General features: G+C 52.1%; 1 protein-coding gene across 1 annotated transcript in view; it reads right to left on the bottom strand.

Moving 5' to 3' along the window:
* Nucleotides 1–19,387, bottom strand: part of arrdc1b (arrestin domain containing 1b) — a 32,327-nt gene that overhangs the window by 9,951 nt on the left and 2,989 nt on the right. The window contains exon 2 of the mRNA XM_084687044.1: nucleotides 4,900–5,010. Within this exon, the coding sequence (XP_084543170.1) occupies nucleotides 4,900–5,010 (111 nt within the window). The remainder of the gene's footprint in view (nucleotides 1–4,899; nucleotides 5,011–19,387) is intronic.

Raw genomic sequence — 19,387 nt, 5'->3', positions numbered from 1 at the left:
CACTGAACATGGACAACAGCAACAGGCTGTGTGATGGCTGGGATACTATGGGATGGCAGGCGTATTATGGGATGGCAGGGGTATTTTGATCAACACTAGTCCTCTGCTTCCTCTCACTAAACCCCCCTCAATGCCTCCACAGGGCATACCACATCACCAGTCATCCACAGGGACACAGCCTGTCCCCTTGTGTTTGTTTCTGTCCCCCCTCTGTCTCCCTCCCTACCCTGTCCCCTTGTGTGTCTGTCTGTCCCCACTCTGTCTCCCTCCCTACCCTGTCCCCTTGTGTGTCTGTCCGTCCCCCCTCTGTCTCCCTCCCTACCCTGTCCCTTGTGTGTCTGTCTGTCCCCCCTCTGTCCCCTCCCTACCCTGTCCCCTTGTGTCTGTCTGTCCCCTCTCTGTCCCCCTCCCTACCCTGTCCCCTTGTGTGTCTGTCTGTCCCCTCTCTGTCTCCCTCCCTACCCTGTCCCCTTGTGTGTCTGTCCGTCCCCCCTCTGTCCCCCTCCCTACCCTGTCCCCTTGTGTGTCTGTCTGTCCCCTCTCTGTCCCCCTCCCTACCCTGTCCCCTTGTGTGTCTGTCTGTCCCCCCTCTGTCCCCCTCCCTACCCTGTCCCCTTGTGTGTCTGTCTGTCCCCTCTCTGTCTCCCTCCCTACCCTGTCCCTTGTGTGTCTGTCCGTCCCCCCTCTGTCCCCCTCCCTACCCTGTCCCCTTGTGTGTCTGTCTGTCCCCTCTCTGTCTCCCTCCCTACCCTGTCCCCTTGTGTGTCTGTCTGTCCCCTCTCTGTCCCCTCCCTACCCTGTCCCCTTGTGTGTCTGTCCGTCCCCTCTCTGTCCCCCTCCCTACCCTGTCCCCTTGTGTGTCTGTCTGTCCCCTCTCTGTCCCCCTCCCTACCCTGTCCCCTTGTGTGTCTGTCCGTCCCCCCTCTGTCCCCCTCCCTACCCTGTCCCCTTGTGTGTCTGTCTGTCCCCCCTCTGTCCCCCTCCCTACCCTGTCCCCTTGTGTGTCTGTCTGTCCCCCCTCTGTCCCCCTCCCTACCCTGTCCCCTTGTGTGTCTGTCTGTCCCCCCTGTCCCCCTCCCTACCCTGTCCCCTTGTGTGTCTGTCTGTCCCCCCTCTGTCCCCCTCCCTACCCTGTCCCCTTGTGTGTCTGTCTGTCCCCCCTCTGTCTCCCTCCCTACCCTGTCCCCTTGTGTGTCTGTCTGTCCCCTCTCTGTCCCCCTCCCTACCCTGTCCCCTTGTGTGTCTGTCCTTCCCCTCTCTGTCTCCCTCCCTACCCTGTCCCCTTGTGTTTCTGTCTGTCCCCTCTCTGTCCCCCTCCCTACCCTGTCCCCTTGTGTGTCTGTCTGTCCCCTCTCTGTCCCCCTCCCTACCCTGTCCCCTTGTGTGTCTGTCTGTCCCCTCTCTGTCCCCCTCCCTACCCTGTCCCCTTGTGTGTCTGTCTGTCCCCCCTCTGTCCCCCTCCCTACCCTGTCCCCTTGTGTGTCTGTCTGTCCCCTCTCTGTCCCCCTCCCTACCCTGTCCCCTTGTGTGTCTGTCTGTCCCCTCTCTGTCCCCCTCTCTACCCTGTCCCCTTGTGTGTCTGTCTGTCCCCCCTCTGTCCCCCTCCCTACCCTGTCCCCTTGTGTGTCTGTCCTTCCCCTCTCTGTCTCCCTCCCTACCCTGTCCCCTTGTGTGTCTGTCTGTCCCCTCTCTGTCCCCCTCCCTACCCTGTCCCCTTGTGTGTCTGTCTGTCCCCTCTCTGTCCCCCTCCCTACCCTGTCCCCTTGTGTGTCTGTCTGTCCCCCCTCTGTCCCCCTCCCTACCCTGTCCCCTTGTGTGTCTGTCTGTCCCCCCTCTGTCCCCTCCCTACCCTGTCCCCTTGTGTGTCTGTCCGTCCCCCCTCTGTCCCCCTCCCTACCCTGTCCCCTTGTGTGTCTGTCCGTCCCCTCTCTGTCCCCCTCCCTACCCTGTCCCCTTGTGTGTCTGTCTGTCCCCTCTCTGTCCCCCTCCCTACCCTGTCCCCTTGTGTGTCTGTCTGTCCCCTCTCTGTCTCCCTCCCTACCCTGTCCCCTTGTGTGTCTGTCTGTCCCCTCTCTGTCCCCCTCCCTACCCTGTCCCCTTGTGTGTCTGTCCGTCCCCTCTCTGTCCCCCTCCCTACCCTGTCCCCTTGTGTGTCTGTCCGTCCCCTCTCTGTCCCCCTCCCTACCCTGTCCCCTTGTGTGTCTGTCTGTCCCCTCTCTGTCCCCCTCCCTACCCTGTCCCCTTGTGTGTCTGTCCGTCCCCTCTCTGTCCCCCTCCCTACCCTGTCCCCTTGTGTGTCTGTCCGTCCCCTCTCTGTCCCCCTCCCTACCCTGTCCCCTTGTGTGTCTGTCCGTCCCCTCTCTGTCCCCCTCCCTACCCTGTCCCCTTGTGTGTCTGTCCGTCCCCTCTCTGTCCCCCTCCCTACCCTGTCCCCTTGTGTGTCTGTCTGTCCCCTATCTGTCCCCCTCCCTACCCTGTCCCCTTGTGTGTCTGTCTGTCCCCTCTCTGTCTCCCTCCCTACCCTGTCCCTTGTGTGTCTGTCTGTCCCCCCTCTGTCCCCCTCCCTACCCTGTCCCCTTGTGTGTCTGTCTGTCCCCTCTCTGTCTCCCTCCCTACCCTGTCCCCTTGTGTGTCTGTCTGTCCCCTCTCTGTCCCCCTCCCTACCCTGTCCCCTTGTGTGTCTGTCTGTCCCCTCTCTGTCCCCCTCCCTACCCTGTCCCCTTGTGTGTCTGTCTGTCCCCTCTCTGTCCCCCTCCCTACCCTGTCCCCTTGTGTGTCTGTCCGTCCCCTCTCTGTCCCCCTCCCTACCCTGTCCCCTTGTGTGTCTGTCCGTCCCCTCTCTGTCCCCCTCCCTACCCTGTCCCCTTGTGTGTCTGTCCGTCCCCTCTCTGTCCCCCTCCCTACCCTGTCCCCTTGTGTGTCTGTCTGTCCCCTCTCTGTCCCCCTCCCTACCCTGTCCCCTTGTGTGTCTGTCTGTCCCCCCTCTGTCCCCCTCCCTACCCTGTCCCCTTGTGTGTCTGTCTGTCCCCCTCTCTGTCCCCCTCCCTACCCTGTCCCCTTGTGTGTCTGTCTGTCCCCTCTCTGTCCCCCTCCCTACCCTGTCCCCTTGTGTGTCTGTCTGTCCCCCCTCTGTCCCCCTCCCTACCCTGTCCCCTTGTGTGTCTGTCTGTCCCCCCTCTGTCCCCCTCCCTACCCTGTCCCCTTGTGTGTCTGTCTGTCCCCTCTCTGTCCCCCTCCCTACCCTGTCCCCACCTCACACAGCCCCGGAGGGAGCCATGCCCATTGTTGGTGTAGAATGGCACATGAACAAGAAGAATCAAAACGAATGATGGTGGATAAAGCGAGAGAGGAGGATGTGAGATGAATTATTTATGACGCTTTTGGTTCTGGAGTACGCCTCTGTGATATTGTGTGTGTGTGTGTGTGTGTGTGTGTGTGTAGGCGCTGGGTGAGCATAGTCAATAATAGGCGTCCTCTTCTTCTCATATACTGTAACAGTACCCTGTGTGTTTGCTCATCTTAAAAGATAATGAAACGAGGGGTAGAGTGCTCTCTCTCGTTGTTTATCCAGAAGTCTCCACGTGTCGTATTGAGACGCATCATATGTGCCCTGTGTTCCGACTCTACAGCTGGCTGCAGCTTTCACACACTCTCACTGGAGGGTCCTTTGATCTAAGAATAGTTCACGTTTCACATGCCTTCCCGAGGAGAAACGACCTCCAAACGATCCAACCGGCCTCGCCACCCGTGACAAGGAAATAAATATCTGTGTTTATCAGATTAAATTCACCTTGCTAAGGCACAAAACAATAGAAAACAATGGCAATCACCCACAGTCAAATAACCCAAATGTTTACATTGGACCGTCTGTATTTCACGTCAGCTACAATACAACCCATGATTACAGCAGAACCCATTCCAGAGTTCCAGTTCTATTCTGTTCTATTCAGAATAGATTGACAGCAGAATTCACAAGGAAAGCGGTTAAGGGGGGGGGGGAGTCCTGCTGGTGGAACAGCCAGGTTGTGTGGCACACCAGAGTTGGGGTTGGGTCAGGGGTTAACCATTAAACACCAGGGTATGTGTTAACACGTATGGATTAGACGTTCCAGTGGTCGTCAAGGCCGATGTTTAATGAGTACCCCTGAGTTACGACTGGTTTCATGCGAGCAGGGCACATTCCGTTTGGAATGGGGAGGGAGAGCTAGATAGACACACGTCACAACTAGCTTCTCTGAGGAAAGGGGGAAGGAAAGAGAAGGATGGAGAGAGGGGGAGGAAGCGAGGGAGAAATAGGGGCAGAGAGAGAGATAGGAAGAGGGAGCGATAGATAAAGAGAGAGAGAGGGAAAGAGAGAGAAGAGAGTGTGATAGATCAGGGGAATGGGTTAAAGATAGAAAGGACAAGAGAGAGTGATATGGACACCCCCCCTGGTGAACCTCTCGCTCCCCCGCTTCTTCTTCTTCATTGGTAATTGCGAGGCAGAGCCATGTCTCCCATCAGGGAGGGCAGACAGAACATCTAGTGCAGTGTCCCTCCAGACAGTATTACCTCAACCGACTGACTGATCGAGCCTTTTACATTTAGTCATTTAGCGGACACTCTTATCCAGAACGACTTACAGTAAGTACAGAGACATTCCCCCTGAGGGAAGTAGGGTGAAGTACTTTGCCCAAGGACACAACGTCATTTTGGCATGGCCGGAAATCGAACCAGCAACCTTCTGATTTCAAGCCCGATTCCCTAACCGTTCAGCCACCTGACTCCCTTTTCTTGGCTTCCTTTTCTCAAGACTGAAAACACTCATAGTACCGCCGGCTTGTTCCGCAGATCAAAGTGCTCCTGCGCTGACTCTAGCAGAGCCCTTCCCCGCACGATCACCTGCTAGATGCTGCTCACCTTTGTCAGCCACAGACAGCATGCTGCTGAAGTACTGCTCCTCCAGGGCCCAGGTGGCCTCGTTCATCTTGTTGGAGACCCCACATGAGCCCAGGCAGTTGACCTTGATGGCTGGGGAGACAGGAAGCAGAACAGGGTCAACCTGCCGTTCACAACAACACTGCATTGTTTACATTTCATAGAGATGGAGGATATCTGATATATGCCGTGTTTCCCATATATAGATTTATTTGTGGCGGCCTATGGAAGCAAATCAGTGACATAGTGTTTTTTGAATCGAGTTGAATTTGAAACGGCATTGAATACTTAATATTGAAATGTAAACATTAAAATGTATTGGTTTTGAATTTAAAGATGAATGTATTTAAATGTAAAAAATATGTATTAAAAAATTCAAGGTTCGGAAATTCAGGTTGCCCAAATTTGAACAGTAAAATTCAGATCTAAAAAATGCAAAAAAATATCTGCCTCAGAAATTCTAATAGAACAAAATAATGCCTGTATCAGTGATTGATTCTTCAATTCTGATTTTGCAACATCTGGGATACCAAGGTATCGCTTGCCTCAGACCGGACGTCTCTCTTCAGACCCCAGGCTGTGATTGGATGACTGATCTGCTTGTATGTATGACTGCCTGCAGCCCCACCTGGATGACAGAGGCCTGAGGAGAGAGGTCTGCAGTTGGACCCTTCTCGGAGAAGTGAAATGGTTCGATTGCATTCAGGCTTGATTTTGAGCAGATTCTGTTCTATTTGAATTCCTGAAGTTGGATTTTTTTTGGGGGGGGCGGGGGGGGTTACTGTTTGAATTATCAACCTGAATTTTCAAACCTTACATTTTTTGATCTGAATCTGAATAATTGTTGCCAATTATGCATTTTCCCCCCGTAACTCTAAAAGGGTATATTTTCATGTTTGAAAGAACGGTTTGGTGCACTGTGCAAAAATAGCACCAAAGGACATTCGATAGTGGAGGTTTTATAGAGATCAGAATCACAGACTGAATAAGCCTCACCACTCACCTGTTCAATGACTATTGATCGTGTCACTGAAACGCAAATGCAAGTTCAAACCCAACTGATCTTGGCCTCCCATCTGGGAAAACACACTGACAGCTTCCCAATACCCACAACCAGTGAACGATTTGATCCTGTGATCCTGGGATCTGCAGTCAAACACTCTAACCACTGGGCCTCACCCACCACACTAGTTAGTTTACCAGCTTACATAGTATAGCATACATGAGCTTTTAGGGCTATTCTGAACCACAATCCTTTGTGCTACGGAGGCGTCAACCAGGGAGACAACTGTACAATAGCAGACCGATATGAACCCGCCTGCACCAGTTCAAGGTAAATGACAAAATAGAACATCCCAATTGTATGCAGCAGGACGTGCTCCGTTAGGACTGCCGCAGCGATTCGGACCGCAGACCTCACAGGAGCCTGGCCCAGGGCAGTGGTGTTGGGTACAGGCCCAGGGCAGTGGTGTTGGGTACAGGCCCAGGACAGTGGTGTTGGGTACAGGCCCAGGGCAGTGGTGTTGGGTACAGGCCCAGGGCAGTGGTGTTGGGGACAGGCCCAGGGCAGTGGTGTTGGGTACAGGCCCAGGGCAGTGGTGTTGGGTAGAGGCCCAGGGCAGTGGTGTTGGGTACAGGCCCAGGGCAGTGGTGTTGGGTACAGGCCCAGGGTAGTGGTGCTGGGTACAGGCCCAGGGCAGTGGTGTTGGGTACAGGCCCAGGGCAGTGGTGTTGGGTACAGGCCCAGGGCAGTGGTGTTGGGTACAGGCCCAGGGCAGTGGTGTTGGGTACTGGTTTGACCCTGTTTCCTGGACTCTCACTGACTGGTCTGATCCTATGGAGGCTCTGACGTGCCCCGTCGCTGGTGACAGAGACACAGGCTGCCACCACACACACACACACACACACTGTACACACACACTGTGCACACACACACACACACACACACACTGTACACACACACACACACACTGCACACACACACACACACACACTGTACACACACACTGTACACACACACACACACACATACTGTACACACACACACACACTGTACACACACACTGTGCACACACACACACACACACACACACACTGTACACACACACACTGTACACACACACACACACACACTGTACACACACACTGTACACACACACACATACTTTACACACGTACAACAAGGGGAACCAACGCCACAAACGACAGGCCTTAAAATGTCCTTATGAATCATTAGTGGGTGAAAAGAGATATTATTCTCTATGGGAAATGTATGATCTCTCATAGCAGGCTGGTGGCTGTGTACTTGTCTGCACATGACAGAGCGGGGGGAGGAGATAAAACCATGGAAACCGTTGTCTGAGTTGTGAAACTAAAAATAAACTTGAGTAAATAAGTCTACCGCCTTGTGTACTACGCGTTAACAACCATACAGACATACACTCAGATACATTTTGTGTGGGAAAGACGATATTAATAACTTCAGTTCAGTTTTGTTGAGATGTTTTCATTTGTATGTTGTTGTTATTTTCACGGTTGAGAGGATTATGTAGTAGGTTGGGTAAGCCTGACTGCTTGGAGATTTTCGAGAGCTCAATCTACCAAACGTCTCATCGCATGCCTGCTCCGGAAAGAGATATTGTCTGTCTCTGCTCATTTCTCCAGTTCTCTCTCTCTCTTTCTGTTTCCATTTTTTTTTCCAACACATTTCAATATTCATATTCACTCAAGACCGTGAAGTTTCTCCAGGTGAAGAGAAAGAGAAAGAGAGAGAAAAAGAGAAGGAGAAAACAGACAGAGAGCGAGAGAGAGAGAGAGAGAGAGAGAGAGAGAGAGAGAGAGAGAGAGAGAGAGAGAGAGAGAGAGAGAGAGAGAGAGAGAGAGAGAGACCATAGACACAGTGCCTTCTCTTCAGCATGAGAGCACAAAGGAGAAAAAAAAAGGAGAGAAAAAAAACTCAATGATCACGTCCACCTCTCCAGAGCCGGACGCAGGGCTGAGGAGAGGCTGAATGCTGAAGCAGACCGTGGCCAGGCTGAGCGCCGCTCTCTGTGTGCCCCAACACTCGCTCATACCCATGCAAAGACCTGCCTTGGCACCACACACACACTGGCAGATGGCCGCTCTCCACTGGCAAAGCCTGTCTGTTGGCCCAGGCTGGCGGATATGCTGGGGGGCTGGGTGGCAGGGAGCTGGGGGTGGAGGGGGCTGGGGTGGAGGGGGCTGGGGTGGAGGGGGCTGGGGTGGAGGGGACTGGGGTGGAGGGGGCTGGGGTGGAGGGGGCTGGGGTGGAGGGGGCTGGGGTGGAAGGGGCTGGGGTGGAGGGTGCTGGGGGTGGAGGGGGCTGGGGGCTGGAGGGGGCTGGGGTGGAGGGGACTGGGGTGGAGGGGGCTGGGGTGGAGGGGGCTGGGGGTGGAGGGGGCTGGGGGCTGGAGGGGGCTGCGGGCTGGAGGGGGCTGGGGTGGAGGGGGCTGGGGGTGGAGGGGGCTGGGGGCTGGAGGGGGCTGGGGGCTGGAGGGGGCTGGGGTGGAGGGGACTGGGGTGGAAGGGGCTGGGGTGGAGGGTGCTGGGGGTGGAGGGGGCTGGGGGCTGGAGGGGGCTGGGGTGGAGGGGACTGGGGTGGAGGGGGCTGGGGTGGAGGGGGCTGGGGGTGGAGGGGGCTGGGGGCTGGAGGGGGCTGCGGGCTGGAGGGGGCTGGGGTGGAGGGGGCTGGGGGTGGAGGGGGCTGGGGGCTGGAGGGGGCTGGGGGCTGGAGGGGGCTGGGGTGGAGGGGACTGGGGTGGAGGGGGCTGGGGGCTGGAGGGGGCTGGGGTGGAGGGGACTGGGGTGGAGGGGGCTGGGGTGGAGGGGGCTGGGGTGGAGGGGGCTGGGGTGGAAGGGGCTGGGGTGGAGGGGACTGGGGTGGAGGGGGCTGGGGTGGAGGGGGCTGGGGGTGGAGGGGGCTGGGGGCTGGAGGGGGCTGGGGGCTGGAGGGGGCTGGGGTGGAGGGGGCTGGGGGTGGAGGGGGCTGGGGGTGGAGGGGGCTGGGGGCTGGAGGGGGCTGGGGGTGGAGGGGGCTGGGGGCTGGAGGGGGCTGGGGTGGAGGGGGCTGGGGGCTGGAAGGGGCTGGGGTGGAGGGGGCTGGGGTGGAGGGGGCTGGGGTGGAAGGGGCTGGGGGCTGGAGGGGGCTTGGGTGGAGGGGGCTGGGGGGCTGGGTGGCAGGGGGCTGGGGGTGGAGGGGGCTGGGGTGGAGGGGGCTGGGGGGCTGGGTGGCAGGGGGCTGGGGGTGGAGGGGGTTGGGGTGGACCACACGTCAATGTGTGGGTGTTGAATAAACAACCATACCGCAATCTGCTTTTCCTGCCATCTGCCCCAATCACGGAGGGGATACACACATTGTGCCTCCTCCCCAACACACAGACACGAGTTCACACAGCTGCCCCCTGATGCAGGAGATACAGGGATACAATAGCAGGCAGGGATACAGTAGCAAGCAGGGGTACAATAGCAGGCAGGGATACAGTAGCAGGCAGGGATACAATAGCAGGCAGGGATACAGTAGCAGGCAGGGATACAGTAGCAGGCAGGGATGCAATAGCAGGCAGGGGTACAGTAGCAGGCAGGGATACAGTAGCAGGCAGGGATACAGTAGCAGGCAGGGATACAATAGCAGGCAGGGATACAGTAGCAGGCAGGGATACAGTAGCAGGCAGGGGTGGATGGACTGGGCCCAGGTGGACGTGCCTTCAGAAGGAAGGCTGGCGGCAGGCTGGGGAGAGTGGGGAACCTGCCGTCAGAGAACGAGCACTTTGGCAGGGAAACCTCTCCATAGCCACATGGTGCCAGAGCAAGGCATTTTAAAGTGTGTGTGTGTGTGTGTGTACACGAGTGTGTTTGTGTTCCTGTGTGTGAATACATGTGTATGTGTGTTTCTGTGTGTTTACACGTGTGGGTGCGTGCATACATTTGTGTGTGTGTGTGTGTTTCCGTGGTGTACATTTGTGTGTGTGTGTGCGTGTGTGTGTGCGTGTGCATTTCACAAGTCCAAGGGCACAGTGTGACGGTCCACTCCCTCGCCCCTGCAGTGACGCCAAGGTCAGCCTGAGGGTGGGGGAACACCGGGAGCTTCAGACTGATCGTCCTGAGGTCCTCATCTCATCGACTGCATCGTTCGAATCGATATCATGTCAAGAGTTAATAGGATTCAGCTTTGCCCTTGAAACCCTTCGAAACTAACATTAAAAACCACCATTAAGGATTCAGGTTAGACCACCTTGGTTACCTTGGGGTGCCCCGGAAACTCACCACATTAGTGCGGGTACCACGAAGGTAGTTTGAATCCGGCCTTGGCCCTTTGCTGCATGTCTTCTCCCCTCTCTTGCCTTTCCTGTCACACTTCACTTAAAATAATCCAATAAAACCGCCCAAGAAACATATCTTTAAAAAAAATCTATTCACTTAAGGAAATCCAAAATTCCAACAAACTTCAACCTTTTGCAAACTACAAATAGACTTGAAGCTTGAGAAATGTTCAACTTGAAGGCTCTTCTGAAGCACATGAACAAGGCGAGAATGTGTGGCACACCAGACGTCACATGACCTCCTGTCAGCACACCGCAAGCGACACCTCGTCGTGGGGTCAACCCTCACACATCCAGAGAGCTCAGCTTTCCAACACCAGTTGTCAGTTAGGAGCCATCTACACAGAACGCTGAGGTCGGCGGAATAATCACTTCCTGACAGTTTTCAGGAGGGGTTCTAAAGTGTGTGTCGTCAATTAACTCCAGCAGAACACTGAAGCAGCAGACAGTGCTGTACGATTAGGAGATTGGACTGTTACTTTGGGGGGTAGAGCTCAGTTGCAGTCCAAATCACAAGGTTAAAGGGTCAGTTGACCTCCTGTACAGTACGTTGAATAAGATCAAAACTTCCATGTACATGTTGAACACACCTATAGTGAGTGCATGACCCCGGTGACATCACTCACAGCACCCATGAGTCAGTGAGTAGGAGGGCCAGGAACGGACAGACGATTAGGAGATCGGACTGTTACTTTGGGGGGTAGAGCTCAGTTCCAGTGCAAATCACAAGGTTACAGGTTCAGTTGACCTCCTGAACAGTACGTTGAATAAGATAAAGACAAAATAAACATGACTCATTTGGGTGTTTTGCCATGACTGATCCTTTTTGCAGTGCAAAGAACTCTAAATTGTTAGCTATCTCTTGGACTTAAAACGTTTTGAAACGAAATTACACACTTGGCTGTGTTGGAAGGACCAATTATAGTTGATGCAGCTGACATTCCTTGCCTCCTCCACACTCATCCGTTGAGAAAGCTCAGTCTGGGTGGGCATGCTATCTGGGGAACAAGTGCTAGTTTGACAATACCATTAAGCTGACTGCCGGAGGCTATTTTAAGGACTCTTATCAATCTTGAGTGATGTAACATTCCAATGCAAACATCTTCAAGGAGTCTCACTTCTCCTTGGTAACAGAGGAGGGGGAGGGTCCTATTGGCTACACGACCAATCAGAGCCGTCATGGCGTGCAGATATAAGGTGCGTTTGACATTGATTGACTTCATGCAGCGCTGCAGCCGGCTGCAGGCGGCTGACAAGAAACAGTGAATTCTGGTTAGACTTTTTGTCCATTTTCTAAAGAGCAACTGCACGGGTTCTAATGACGACACAGCTATTTCATGATTGGCCAGACTCACACACGACAACTTTGACGCATGTTTTATAATTATTCTGACACCTTCTGTTTCGCCAATGGTCAAATCCGGACCAAACTGTTTAATTGAAATAAAAATGTGTTGAATAAAGAGTTTTAGTCCGCCTCTTCACTAACGGATAGACTACGTTTAATTATAAATAAAGTAAAGTAAGCAAACAGCGCTTAATCGTCCGTGACTGACATCAACGCAGCAAACCACTAGAAGCTGGAATGTCAGACTTCACAGAGCCGTTTTCAACTCCTCCCCGACTGCAAGCAGCTACTCTCGCCGGTCGTTTCATGCAGGTGTTGAACGCACCTATAGTGAGTGCATGACCCCGGTGACATCACTCACAGCACCCATGAGTCAGTGAGTTGGAGGGCCAGGAACGGACAGACTGACAGGGAGGACGACCAATAAATACAGCCTCTCTCCTCGGGAGCACCCTGGGTAGTTTCAGCTGGCTGGTGTGTGTGTGGGTGTGTGTCTGTGTGTGTGTCTGTGTGTGTGTGTGTGTGTGTGTAGAGGCTACAGTGTGTTAGTTTAAGCTCTGGCCTTCAAGAGCACAATGCCAGACAGAAGTCGTGTTTTATCCCACAGCCAAAACAAGGAGCAGGGGAGTGCTGACAGGACAATGGCCCAATTGTGGCTCTCCAACGATTTGGGTTTCATCACAACTGGGTCAGGAGTATTAATGAGGAGATTACAGAGTCTGGGGACTCTGTGGAGAGGCCATGGGGAACGTTCTTGGAGATTCCTTACTGCATAGAGGGTCAAGTTCACATGAGATAAGCGGCTGACGCTTAAGGGCTAACGCATGGGGCCTGGGTTCAAATCTGGCTCAGGGCATTTCCAGTACATCTCTCTCCCTGCTTTGATGTATTTCTGTCATAACTGTCCTAACAAAAATATACTTCATGTATATACACAGTCCTGAAATGTAGCTGTACTTATTAATGGTACAGTATTATATAGTAGATATAGTATTAATAGTACTAGTAATTTCAACACATATAGATTTGCATAAGTATATCAACATATAGCACCAGGCAAACAGTCCTGGATTATGCTGTACTTTGAATTGGAATTGCAGACTAAATTTATGCTCCCAATGTTTTCTGGAATGTCTCACCACACCTTGGCAGAGCTCACTAATACCTCCACACATCAAGACACCAGAGTCATTCAATGCCTCACTTGCTATCCTCATTAAATCTTAAAGCACTGCAAACAATTACAGGGCCTCTCACTTTCCCTCTCTCCCTCTCTCTCCCCCTCTATCTCCCCCTCTCTCTACCCCTCTCTCTACCCCTCTCTCCCCCTCTCTCCCCTTCTCTCTCTCTCTTTCTCTCTCTTCCCCCCTCTCCCTCTCTCTCCCTCTCTCTACCCCTCTCTCCCTCTCTCTCCCCTTCTCTCTCTCCCTCTCTCTCCCTGTCTTTCCCCCTCTCTCCCTCTCTCTCCCCCTCTTTCTCTCTCTCCCCTCTCCCCTCTCTACCCCTCTCTCCCTCTCTCTCCCTCTCTCTCCTTCTCTCTCATTGTCTCTTAGTCAAACTCAAAGGGCCCTGAGACAGCTGATCTAATGATCCCTTACAAATGGCTGTAAGTCAATCCTGCACAGACAAGACAGAGCAGGAACTGTTCAGATCCCTTACAGTAACACCAACCTGAGCTTCTCTCTTTGACTCTTTCTCTTTCCTGGAGAGGAAAGCCCTCAGATCCTGCACAGCCCTCTAACTGCAGGAAAAATAGAATACAGTAAGATGATTGATTGAAAACCTCCAAATATGGATAGCAGATTTTTTTTTGGGGGGGGGGAGATGACTTTTAAATAATTTGTGGAAGAGATGATGATCTAGAAAAAGACAATGCCTCAGGCAATGTGGCTGCTGAAAATCAGTAGTAACTCCTGGTAATGTCATGTTAGTGCGTGGGTGTTTGTGTATGTCTGTGTGTTGGTTTGTGCAGTTGTGAGGTTTAAGAGGCTTAGCCCAGGGGAGGTGACATAACATTGCAGCCCGCAGCAATAACAAGCCTGTAGTACTCTCTCCTCGCGTCCTCTCATGAGCACCGTATCCAGACCCACAGCACCCCCACATCCAGCCCTGGCCCAGCCGGGCCTTCCGACCCGAGGACGGTGTCTTGCCGTCTGGGTCACCTTCCCTTCTGGGGGTGGGCCGATCCTGGTTGTGACCGGCGGAGGCAAACAGCAGACACTAGCAGCAGCAGGCTGGTGATCAGATCATTAGATCACCTCGATTCATTCACGGAGGTCATGAGAGAGAAATAACCTGTACCCCTGGGCTGAGTGATGGAAAATAGATTGTTGTTGCAAGGCACTTCTGTCATTGAGACGTTTAAGTGAGACCATTGAGATGTTATTATTGCACTGTAATTGTATACTTTTTTGGTTCACCATACGTTAATTGGCTAGCTACAGTAATTAAGATGCTATTGCTGTTGTTATTGTTTTTGCGCTGTATTTCAGCAATTTGGAAATTTCACTGTAGTGCTTTTTGTTGTTGTTGAACGTGCCGTACGATGTGTTTGGCTAGTAAACACAGCACAGCTCCTTGATTCTGACCTCCGAAATAATGCAGAACTGTACTCTTTTGATCTGATCTATTGCTGTTCTTTCCACATGCACTATTAGTAGAAAATCATTTCTAAATGAAGACAAAGTGAGATACTGTAGGGTTGCACTTCCCTTAATGAGTGTCAGATCCTCAAGTAGCAGTGTGCACCAGCCTGTCCTCCACCCACATGAACCACACCATCCTCCTTTACTTTGACTCTGCGCCAAACTGCAGCTCCCAGGCCTTCCTCTCTCCCTCCGTCCGTCCCTCCCTCCCTCCCTCCGTTCCTCCCTTCTGGTTTGACTTTTGTTTTTTGTTGATACATTTTCATTTTGTTTGGTTTTCAAGGAGTAAGAAGGATATCAAATGATTGATGTGATGTAACTGGTGGATAGCTGGCAGTTTTGACTGCCCAATTAAGATATTATCACACACACTTCTGTCAATCTATTCTCTATCTCCCTCTCTCTCTCTCTCTCTCTCTCTCTCTCTCTCTCTCTCTCTCTCTCTCTCTCCCCTCTCTCTCTCTCCCTCTCTCTCTCCTCCCCCCCTCTCTTCTCTCCCTCTCTCTTCTCTCCCTCCCCACCTCTCTCTCTCTCCCTCTCTCTCTCTCCCCCCCCCTCTCTCCCTCTCTCTCTCTCCCTCTCTCTCTCCTCCCCCCCTCCCCCCCCCTCTCTCTCTTCTTCATAGGAGTCAGAGGGTGAGGAGGAGTCTCATCAGAACGCCAGTATCAAAACACAGACCAGTGTTCACTGCTGGCGACCTGTGCCTGACCCAGGTGTGTCCTGCCCCCCAGTGCAGCAGCCTCACAGCCATCCCCCCTCTCCCTCTCCTGTCAGACCAGGAGGCAGAGAGGTGGGCAGTCTGCCGCCACTGAGGGATTTACTCGCACGCTGACATGAGTCCGTCTGTCTGGATTGTGTGGAGATAATCCCGCTGGGCTGGGGACCTTGAGAACACGTCCTCTAACCTGTGTCACATCATCTCAGTCTGCTTCAGATCGCTACACAGCATATGTGCTCTCTCTCTCCGGCGCACGCCCCGCGCCCTCGCACCCCCCACGCCCTCGCACCCCCCACGCCCTCGCACCCCCCACGCCCTCGCACCCCCCACTCCCTCGCACCCCCCACGCCCTTGCATTCCCCACGCCCTTGCACCCCCCACGCCCTCGCACGCCGCGCGCCCTCTCCGTTACACTGACGGATGTTCAGTTTTTGTGTCGTCGAGACTTCAGTGGTGGCGGTTAGGTTAAAAATTGGTAAAAGGCGACACTGCACAAACGGCTGGTTGTGCTGATCCAGTGATATTTTGTGAAGTGGCAATCTGAGGTCACGGAACCTGCTGAGTCATCGAATGGATTCGATTGTAGACCTAATTTATAGAACACTGTGATATCTATGCAAAACATTATAACGCTCCCCATTTACTCCTCAGTTTGGGATACTGAAAATATGATAGATACATACAAGTGATACAAAGGAAGATTGTTGTTTCATCCCGAAAAGAAATGGAACACTGTGTCAATTGAAGGTGCTTACACTGAAACCATAGGATTTGTTTGTATTTGGCCTGACAAGCCAATATGAACAATCACTCATATATTAGATTATTATTTACAAATAAAATAAAACAAGTGTTGACTGAAGGGAGGGAGGGAGGGAGGGAGGGAGGGAGGGAGGGAGGGAGGGAGGGAGGGAGGGAGGGAGGGAGGGAGGGAGGGAGGGAGGGAGGGAGGGAGGGAGGGAGGGAGGGAGGGAGGGAGGGAGGGAGGGAGGGAGGGAGGGAGGGAGGGAGGGAGGGAGGGAGGGAGCCTGGAAACAGAGATGCCAGGTGGAGGACAGAACAGGGAGGAACCACTTCTATAGACAGAAGACATTGATCCTAAAGCTGGAGTCATGGCAACCACATTCCTCTCTCTCCCTATTTCTCTCTCTCTGTCTCTCTCTCTCTGTCTCTCTTTAACCTTCTAACTCACTCACAAAACCCCACACACACACTCTCACACACACACTCTCTCACAACCACACACACACACTCTCACACACACACTCTCTCACAACCACACACACACTCTCACACACACTCTCACACACACACTCTCTCACAACCACACACACACTCTCAAACACACACTCTCTCACAACCACACACACACTCTCTCACACACACACACACACACATACAGGGGTCCGTCTGCAGGCTACAGGGGGGTGCACTTTGTTTAGTTTAATCTGTAAAGACGACTGTCGTCGCTGTGGGCCAACTGAAGAATCTGTGACATTCCAGAGAAGTTCCCAGCACCTCATCACACACACACACACACACACACACAACACACACACACACACACGCACACACACACACACGCACACACACAAACACACACAAACACACACGCACACACACAAACACATACGCACACACACACACACAAACACGCACACACACACACAAACACGCACACACACACACACACACACGCACACACACACAAACACGCACACACACACAAACACACACGCACACACACAAACACACACGCACACACACACAAACACACACGCACACACACACAAACACACACGCACACACACAAACACACACACACAAACACACAAACACACACGCACAGACACAAACACACACACACAAACACACACGCACACACACAAACACACACACACACAAACACAAACACACACGCACACACACAAACACACACACACAAACACACAAACACACACGCACACACACAAACACACGCACACAAACACACACTCACACACACAAACACACACGCACACAAACACATACGCACACACACAAACACACACAAACACACACGCACACACACAAACACGCACACACACACAAACACATACGCACACACACAAACACACACGCACACACACACACACACACACATTCACTCCTCCTCTCTCCTAGAGTCCCTGTCTCTAGGCCTTCATTAGCCAGAACCTGGGCCCTTAAACATCGACAACAAACCCTCTTACAAGACCTACGCAATGCAGCACAGACACCACTCTGAGCACACACACACGCGTGTAGAAGTACACATGGGTTCAAGTGTACATGTGTGTTGTGGGTAGCCTGAACGCTGATCGAATGCAAATACATTTCAAACCTCTGAGAAAGTGTCTGATTGCGGAAAATGTGCTTTCTACAACAATGACCCCCAAATTTGTCATTCCGTGCGACAACAACCCTAATGTTTTGTTGTGTTCGAAGCCACGTGGGACAGGATGTGATGTCACAGTCTGCAGTTTAACAGACAGGAGTGTTCCCACACTGGTAGAGTACACAGAGAATAGGTAGATCGTGGAACATAAACCTAATGCTTCTCTCACAACAGGAAACCGAGGTTTAAGTCCCTTGCATGAGTCACTCGTATTCAACGGGGTTCTATCTGCCACAAAACCAGCTGTACCCAAGGCTGTTTCTCAAAAGTCATTCAAGATCTTTGGTCTCCATTCATTTGAAAACTGAGTGTGTGTTTCATTTGAAAACTGAGTGTGTTTCATTTGTAAACTGAGTGTGTGTTTCATTTGAAAACTGAGTGTGTGTTTCATTTGTAAACTGAGTGTGTGTTTCATTTGAAAACTGAGTGTGTGTTTCATTTGTAAACTGAGTGTGTGTTTCATTTGTAAACTGTGATGTACAGTCTGAACTGAAGAGGAGTGACTTTAGATCTATCATGAGGGAAGGAAATGTATCTGATGATGGACAGCCTAGTAAAATCAAATTGACCCAGTTCGGCTACATTTAACATGGACAAGCCATGCCAAATAACCTGTACTTGTGTAGCTTATTAAACTGACCACTGTTTTCGTTTCAAGGGCAAAGTAGGACGTCTCTTCAAATTGGATAAACGCTGATGGTTGTTAGCACATTAAAAGGCTCAACCTTGTATGATCCCTCTATCATGAGGGTATCCAAGGCTCTTGTTGCTATGCTCATGCCTGCATTTGTCTGTCTGACCCCCCTGCTTCTATATTCAGCCAATCACACAGCCTCGGTCTTAGCCTGAGGGTTGTGATGTCATAATCCAGTCAGACCCCTCACTCTGGATACGTCAGGGTTCGAACAGAGACCTCTTTCTGATCTAGTCTGGTGAGGCCTGGTTGAATTTGGCCCAGCCTGGTTTGAGCTGGCCTGGTCTGGCCTGGTCTGGCCTGGCCTGGCCTGGTCTGGCCTGGTCTGGTATGAGACAGTCTGGTTTAGTGTGTGGTAAAGTCTATCTCTGTGACTCACTGCAGTTCCCAGATGGAAAATACAGGGAGTGCTTAATGGAATGTCTAGAGAAGTGAAGTGTCATCATGCCTAACAATGGTGGTTTGTAACACGGGAACACGACAAACATTTCAAATAACACTGCCCAATAACCCTACAATACCATTCTCAAAAGTGTCTCGATGTATTTCAGGCAAACACTTTTTCGTAGCAGAGCAACACTAGTCCGTCAGCACATAAACCAAACATGACAAAGAGGGTGAAATGACTTCAGGTTTGCTTACATGAGAGAGTTGTCTCCAGTTTCAGGGGATTAGGTTACAGTAAACATTTGTGTTTCTATTTACTACAGTACAACTTCAGCAAGATCCATTATCAGGGCACCACAAGCAGGCAGACTCAATAGGCCTGGGTCTCGTTTCCACACCTCAATGTTGGAACAAGTCAGGGTTTGAGCCAGGCAGCCCCACTTGGTCATTTAGAGTATAGAGGAACAACAGTATGCTGTCAGCTTGGTCTGCACCCTCTCTGGGGTTTACGACAGACGTTGCTGGGGTTTACTATCCCTTATCTCAGTGACAGGAAGTGAAAGGGCAGTGTCTTTTTGCCTAGAAATGCAACTCTCATTTCCTGTTTCTCAACAAATCTCCAGCTCACCTTGGTTCCATATCACGCACGCCTTCCTTTAGACTGTTCAGACATGTCCATCTTATAACATGAACAACTTCATACTGAGGAATCATAACTTAATATCAAAACGATCTGTTCTGGGGAGGCAATTACAAGATAGGCAAGATAATGTCATTGGATTTGGATGTGATTCTTATAATAGGCATATTCATTTTTCAACCCAGCGTGTTAGCATGAGCGAAGTAGGCCAATTTATGGTTTTCAGGTGGTAGGCTACATCATATACAACAGGCCTAAAAGCATGCTCGCTGGATTGTGTGTC

Source organism: Hypomesus nipponensis, chromosome 22 (genome assembly GCF_054491055.1).
Source record: "Hypomesus nipponensis isolate SF chromosome 22, ASM5449105v1, whole genome shotgun sequence".
Classification (NCBI taxonomy): domain Eukaryota; kingdom Metazoa; phylum Chordata; class Actinopteri; order Osmeriformes; family Osmeridae; genus Hypomesus; species Hypomesus nipponensis.
This window is presented reverse-complemented; position numbering and strand designations above follow the sequence as displayed.